At 45.5% G+C, this 7962-nt stretch overlaps 1 protein-coding gene across 1 annotated transcript in view; it reads right to left on the bottom strand.

The window, feature by feature from the left end:
- Window positions 1-7100, bottom strand: part of COL1A2 (collagen type I alpha 2 chain) — a 65351-nt gene extending 58251 nt beyond the window's left edge. The window contains exons 1-2 of the mRNA XM_082194105.1: window positions 6855-7100; window positions 667-702 (exon numbers count right to left, since the gene is read on the bottom strand). Of these exons, the coding sequence (XP_082050231.1) occupies window positions 667-702; window positions 6855-6953 (135 nt within the window). The 5' untranslated portion in view covers window positions 6954-7100. The remainder of the gene's footprint in view (window positions 1-666; window positions 703-6854) is intronic.
- Window positions 7101-7962: the final 862 nt, after the last annotated feature.

Here is a 7962-nt window from a genome sequence, read left to right on the forward strand (position 1 = left end):
ACCTGTGCAACGAATGAGTCAAATGGTTCTTCAGAGAGATCCTTGTGAGGGAATCGGAGAAGGAAAAACAGCACTGCTGTGTCGGACAATGTGCTTGCATCAATGCACAAGCAGCGGGCAGGGGAATAAGCATAGGAGCTCAGGATTGTGACCTCAATTTCCATTCTTGATTTTATAAGGTTCTGACTCAAGTGATTTTGCTGGTGGATGTTATTTATTCACATAGGAATTCCAGAGCCATGAGCCTTTGCTAATCATACTGTGGTTTTATGATTGCTTTTTTTTGAAAAGCTATTACCTGCAAATCAGTCTTAAGACACTTCAATGGGAATAATAACCACTTCAGCCCTTTGAATAGACCTTTTGAGGCATTCAGTAACACTCTGTTCAAATTCCGGCCTTACCTAAAGCTACACAGCCCTCCTAACCCTTTGCAAATAGTGCCCATAGCACTTTCCCCCCAAATAGATGTGTTCAGTTGTACACAGTGCAGCCTCATTTATATGAATTTTCTCAGAAGAGGCACACAAAAATAGCCATAACTCTGAACAAGGGTTGGTGGGGGGGTGGTACCACAGGTTTTTCACTTTGGACCATGCTCTTCCTTATTCACCAGGGCATGATTTAGATATAACAAGCAAAATGAACATAATCATGGTTCTTTACCCTATCTCCTTGTGGCCCTTTTCCTCCTCTGGGCCCCTGAAAAAAAAGAACATCAACAAAAATGTAAATGAGTGTTTCAAGCAATCGTTTTACGTGCAGAAAGCTATGGTGTTAAAAAGAACTGTCTGCTGATGAAAACAGCAAAACTAGAGCATAGGTAGAACTGAAAGGAATAGCTATTCAGAGATTGAATACACTCTTGCTTTCAATGAAAACCAAGAGGACAAATATGCATAAATAAAAATGTACTATCAATTAGTTCTTCAGTAAGTGACAAGCATTCATTTATTTTCACATTTGAGCTGCAATCCTATTCCAACTTTCCTCAGAGGAAATCCAAATGGCGCTTATGCCTGAGTAGGATTGTGCTGCTAATCTCCAAACCAAACGCGTATATTCCTCACAAATATTTAATAATTTGCAACATGATCTGACATCCATAAAATCAGAGAGTATCAAGAAGGCTATTTTTCCTGTGCGTACCAGATCAGCTTTCATGCTGATAAAATTATGGCTTCAACCCACTTACACATACCTAAATCCTAAACACAGCAGCTAAAGCCGCAAAAATTCAGTTAAATTTACTGAACTGTATCCAAGTCCTACTCTTGAGTAGGCCTGCAGAAATTAATGGAAGCTACTAATTTAGGTCCATTCATTTCTAGGAGACTACTCTGAATTAAACTTAATTGGATTTTCACCTAAGGTTCACAGTTACTTTGGAGTAAGCCCCAGGGAATTTAGTGGAATTAGCATCCAAATAGAGGTATAAAAGAAAAACTGCCAGTGTACTACTAAGCATCTCAGTTGCGTTCAAAAGCAAATTCACCTGAAATTAATAGCATTTACTCCGAAGTTCAGGTTTTCACTTTGGATTTTCCTGACAGTAAAAAGGACCTCTGCTTAGTAAGCCCCACTAACATCTAAAGGCCTTTCTACCACGAAATGAGGTATTAAATTGCAGCCTTTCAAAAATTCTATTTTCAGCATTTCTGGGTTCTTTTAAACTGTAGCAGATACCCAGGAACAGAGTACAGCTCCGTAATTCTTAAGAAAATCCCTTAAAATGTGCTTACCCTCCGTCCTTCCGTTTCCCAGAAAGGAATGAATATGAAGTTAGAAGAAATCTAACGTTAGCAATATTTCACGGTAAGTACTAGACTCAGCCAAGTTAAGGCAGAGCAAATTAAACAAGCGGTGGAGGGTAGGGAAAGAGTTATACAAGTTAGTATTTGCTACATCATGCAAGCACGATATTAAAAAGTCATACCTGAATTCATTCATGCTTTATGGGTGCTAAGATGTCTTTAACAGTTCTCTGGCTTTAAAATAGACTTATGAATCTCCAGGATAGCTGTGCATGCAAGACCCTTCTGGCTACTGTGCAATATCCTCTTAATCTTACATTCACCTATGAAGGTAGCCTTTTAACAAGAAGGACGGCCCATTAGGAAACTAGGGGTGGGCACAAATCTGGGCATTCCTAATGATGCTAATCTGCAGTGGTATTGCCCATGCAATTCTTGGCAGCTGCAGTTAGTAAGTGGCCATTCAGGGGGGTGGAGGTAGGGAGATAATAAAATAGCCCACTCTTGTCCATTTTATTTTGAAAGGAATGATACTGACCTCATTTACATCTGGAGGGGGAAACAGAAAAACAAACAAAAAAAATTGGTTAATGTTTAAGATTCAAAACAGTCTGCATGTGAAACAATGTACTGCATTTTTCCGTGTATAAGATGCCCCCATGTAAAAAAGGGGCCCCCAATTTTGGGGGATTCCAAATTGAGAAAATGGGGGGAGATTGTATCCGTGTATAAGACAACCCACAATTCTGAACATCATTTTTTAATTTTAAAAAACCTAGTCTTATACACGGAAAAGTACGATAGTTGTGATTTCAAAGACGAATGGCAGGAAATGTAAACATGAAACAACATTTTTTTAAAGTGGATGACATTCTGATTGCTGCAACACATCTCTGACAGAAGGAGGGCCTGTGCAACTTGGAAAGGCTTCTTTCTGACCCCAAGGCTTGAATGGATGGATAAAAGGTTTTATAAGAATCAGAACTTTGTTCTACAGGGCCACGGGTGAAACGCTCAATGTGCCATGGGGATTTTTCTTGCCCCCACTGATGTCTGTTACACACACCAAAGAAATGTGACCCCAGAAGGAGAGGGCCTCCTGCAGAGCAAGATCTCGTAGGATGTGAGATAAAGGGAAACAGACAAAACCCTCCCAAGCACGCACAAATGTGCTTTCTGCTGATGTAAGAGGCTCTGTGGACCACACAGCATTTCCCCTTGAAAATGCTTGCAACGGCAGCTTTTGAAAGTGTGCAGGTGCTATAGAAAGCCCAAAACAGTGAGTTTAGCTTTTGAACTTGAGATGATTCAAGCCGAGGTCGTCCATATTCTTGTAAATAACATTAACCTAAACTTAGGACCCACTATTCCTTCACATCGTTTCAGATTATGGGAATTCCTTGAACAGGATTATGCTGAAGATTTGTATGGGATTTTCTGGAATTCAGAAGTTAAGTTAGCAACCCCCCCCAAAAAAACCCCCCAAGCCTCTCTTTCACGCTATTTAGGCTACAGTCCTAAACCCACATACCAAAGAGTAAGCCCCACTGTGCTGATTGAGATTTGGTTCTGAGAAGGCATGTCTGGGATGGAACTGTTATTCTGCTAAACTTTAAGCCAGGAAATAGCCATACTTCGAAATAGCTTAATGGCTGGAATCCCAGGATCTGACAAAGCCAAGCTACTTAGGTCTGTATACCCAAGGGAAATTCGGCCTTTCATTATTGTATGTATGTATTATTATTATTACATTTATGTCCCATCTTTCCTCCAAGAAGCTCAAGGAGGCACACAGGGTTTCCCCCTCCAATTTTACAACAACCCTATGAAGTAGGTTATGCCGAGAGAGCGAGAGCACACGACTTGGGTTTCTCAAATAGCAACCCTCCATGTGCGTTGTGTTGTGGCTTGTGGGAGGGGCCTGCTGTTCCAAGTAAAGATCAAAAATTCCACTGGGGGTGGGGAGGGCATACCAAAAGCAGCTTTGGGAATCCTAGGAATAGTACTGTAACTTTTATTACAGTTTTCTAACATAGCCCACATCTTGTGCATTGGACATGCTTATTTTAAAAACAAACGAACAATTGTCCTGTTAAGCATTTCCTTCCTGCCAATGGAGCACAAAGAACAGAGCCTGTCACTCCGAGACAGAGATGGGGAACCTGTGGGCCCTTCAGATACTGGTGGACTCCAACTCCCATCAGCTCCGGCCAGCACAGCCCATGATCAGGGGAATGATGTACTTTCAGTGGCGTAGCGTGGGGGGTGCAGGGGGGGCCAGCCGCACCGGGCGCAACATCTGGGGGTTAGGGTTAGGGGGCGCAAAACCACGGGTTAGGGGGCGCAAATTACTTGCCTTGCCCCGGGTGCTGACAACCCACGCTACGCCACTGTGTACTTTGCAGTCCAACAACCATCTGGAGGACCACAGCCTCCCCACCCTTGCTCTAAGGGCACAGGGAATTATGCTCCATTAGTTCCTGCTGCCCTGCTTGCTCTGAGATGCATCTGGAATGCTGCATATTACAGGAGGAGGAGGAGGAGAAATGTTCTGTCTGAGCAGCAGAGCAAAACAGGAGTCACGGCTATGCACCTCCTCTCTGCAAGTCAGAGCCTCCAGAAGCTTTACTTACAGATTAGTACAAAAATGGGGAGGAAACGGTATCAATCGGTCTGCACATATGCATTCATGTGCCATGGAGGAATTTTGAGTGGCAATTTGGAAAAGCTGCTCACCCAGAGAGAATTGTTCCATGATCAGAGTAGCTAAATGCAAAAGTTTGCTTATGGAGTGAAAATCTACAGCATAGAGCGCACTATGCTATTCTCTGGAGGTCAAGTCCAATTGTGTTCAATAAACACAATGTTTAGGATGGCAGCTCTAAATGTATATCTTAGACCAATGGTTGGATGAGAAACCTTGACTATCTCTTCTTAATATCTCAAGGAAATAATCATTGTTTAAACATTTTAAGAGTAACATTGGTACAGAATAGCAAAGTTGATACTGATATGAATGGGGATTCTGATAGGAAACTGGATTAGGGTGGAAATGACTAATTTTGTAATTATCAAAAGCATTTCGATAATGGTTCCTATAAGGTGATGGAATAAAGTTAGACATTCTTTTTGACACGGTACTGGAACTTGTAAATGGAACTTGCTAGGTGGGCATATTGATGGATTAGCTGTGGAGATCTATATTTTGGGAGAGTATCTCTAAATGTTAACTGGGTTGGGGAACCCGTTCTCTCTCACTGCCACTAAAGGGAGAGGCTCTAGTTGCGGTTGTAGGATTGGTAAAGAGTTGAATGCAACTGTAAAGACAGCAGTGTTCCTAAATTAATTTTGGCAAATGCTCAGTCACTAATTGCAATAACCCTAGGAGGACCCCTGGCTGCCAACTTGTTTCATTGAATCCAGTTATGTATTGGGCAGCAGGGCCAATGCTTCTGTTATAGGACAGCATTTGCCATATGCAATGTACAAAGGACTGCAGGCGTTTCTGATGCATGGATGTACTGCACGAGCCAGTGTGAAGGCTGTACCTTGCACATATTTAAACCACAGAGAACTGGTATGGTAGTGATGCTTGGGCTGGACACTTTCCATTTGTGCAGCATGAAAAGTTCTGAGTTAAACAGAACTCTTTTTGTCAGTCAGATATCAAGCTAAAGGTTGCCTGCTCTATGCCAAACGATCATCACTAGTGTGGTGCACTTGTTAGCAAGTCTGGCTAGGGTATAGAAAGCCCAAGTTTAAATCCATACTCAGGTTGTGAAACAAATTGCGGCCTTGGGGAAAGGGCCACCTCTCAGCTGAGCCTACCTCACAGGGTTCTTGTGAGGGTAAAACACCACTCTGATCTTACATTGGGGTACCAATGCAATAAATATCTATTTGATGGGACTAACAGCTGTCTGCGCCAAGTTTCACTATTTAACATTATTCACATGGGGGCCTACAGATAATCTAAGGTAATAGAATTTACGTGAATTACCTGACAAGTGTGGAAATCATAAAAATAGATGAATTTTCTGGGGAGAAACTTTCTACTTCTCGTCTACCAGAAGAGGTCGCTAGAGCTTTTTAAAAAGGGTATGTTTGGAGGATGTCTGGAATATCCATTTCGTCATATTTGTTTCTCAAACGAAAAGGTCAGGAATCGTACACTTTTCCTGGTTTGCTGTAGTTTTCTAAAAGCGTGTCTCCTTCCCAGAATTAATAAGAGCAAAACATTCTTGAGCAAATCGCGACAGAATTTCTGCCCTCTCTCTCCTTGCGTGTAACTCAGGAGTAACTAAATTGTCTCATATATATCAACGTATCTCTAAAAGCGCTTGGTGGTCTATCTGGACTCCACACGCTCCACGTCGGGTCCTCTGCGCTACCGCCTCCTTCCCTCTAGAGGGCGCATTATGAGCATCCGTAAAACGCTGCACAAAGCTCGTGTACAACGCCCTAAAGAGCGACTGTTCTCAAAGACTTTGGGGGAATCTGTTGTTTTCTGAAATCCCTTGATAAATCGGGACAATAACCCGTCCCCAGCCCCAAACCACTAGAAGTTCTCCAAGGAGGCGATGCTGATAAATTTAGGAGTTCTGGATTTATCATTGTCATGCATTGCTTCTCCAACCCCAATTTTGCTTTTCTCTTAAAATGGGGGGCGGGCGGAGTATGGGGAGGGGGAGAGAGAGGTGCGTGGGTGTGTGGGAGAAAAGACTGCTTGGCTTCTTGCCAGGACCTCTCCACATGAGCCAAGCAGGGCTGGGAGGGGGCGAGTTTAAGCAAGCTCTGAAGAACTCTCATCCCTTCACTCCGTCTTATGGAAATAAGAGACAGCTCTTTTGCCAGCTGGAGTCAATGGAAACTACGATTCTCCCCCAAACTCAGTCTAACTGGATGGGGCTTCCCGGGGGGGGGGTAGAGTTATAGTGGGCAGCAGTTTCTCGGGCTTTGGAGCATACCCAGATCTGCACGAAAACTTGTCCTTGCAGCTCCCGGAGAAAGGAAGCATTCGACGGCAGGGCAACATTCCTTAGGACGAAGTTAGGAGAGGATTCCGCCGCCGCCGCCCAAATCCCTCTCTCCCCACCAAACCCTGCTCCAAACAATCTGAAGGCACTTACATTGACTGGTTGCTAGGCATGAAGTTACTGCGAGCAGCAACAAAATCCGTGTATCCACAAAGCTGAGCATGTCTACTGTCTAGACATGCAGACTCCTTGTGTTTCAGAGTCCCCGGGTCGGTGGTGAGCTAGAACTTTAGGGACGCAGGCATACAGTCGTGGTGGCGAGTTACTCCAAACTTAGCAGAAACCTGCTGCCCGGGATGCTAAAATAATAAAGCCCTCGACGGCCCTATTTATACGGCGAGGGGGTTCCTCGCGCTGGCCGAGCCGTAGAACGCGCCGCAGCCAATGGGAGAGCCCGCCGTGCTCGGCGGAGGGGCGGGCCAGGCTGCGAGGAGCCCGGGCCTGCGTCACGTGACGTCTTTTTCCTTTTCTTCTTCTTCTCATTCCCAACCTGTCCCCGCCGTTTTGGCAGAGCTGCTGTTAGACGGGGCGGGGAGAGGGAGATCTGGAAGCGAGGGAGGGAGAGAAGAGGAAGGCGCAAGGGGGAGGGAGGAGGGGTGAAAGAGGTGGGGTGCTGGGAGGGAGGGAGGCAGGCAGGCAGGAGCTGGGGATGCTAAATTGGTTCCATTCTTTTTGAGGACGTGGACACTTTGAGGCTTTATAAAGGAAAATCTGACTGGCTGCCTGGATTCTTTTTCTCTCCCCCCCCCCCGTCCCTCACACCCCACTTCTCCACCCCTCCCCCTTTTCTTTTGTGGCTTGCGCGCCTGGGAGGCTTTCGGCGTCGCAGGGCGAGGCTTTCAAAGCGGGAGCTGTCCAGGTCCTGCCATCGAGGTAAAGGAGGCGAGAGCAGGCAGAAGGACACGCCGACGGGGAAGCATCGGAAACCTGGAGCGACCTGGAGGCTCCCTTGGTTTTGACACCCAGCCACCCACCCCTCCGCCCCGCAGATCGCGCTGTGCTCTGGGGAAGGGACGTGGCTCGGCGGTGGGGCGCCTGCCCTGCACGGAAAAGGTCCCATGTTCGTTCTAGCGTTTCCAGACGCTCCGCCTGAAATCCTGGAGAGCCGCTGCCGGTCCGTGTAGACGCTACTGAGCCAGGTGGAGCCCATGCTCCGATATGGCACTTTCCCC

Source organism: Podarcis vaucheri, assembly GCF_965113315.1.
Source record: "Podarcis vaucheri genome assembly, chromosome: 12".
NCBI lineage: Eukaryota > Metazoa > Chordata > Lepidosauria > Squamata > Lacertidae > Podarcis > Podarcis vaucheri.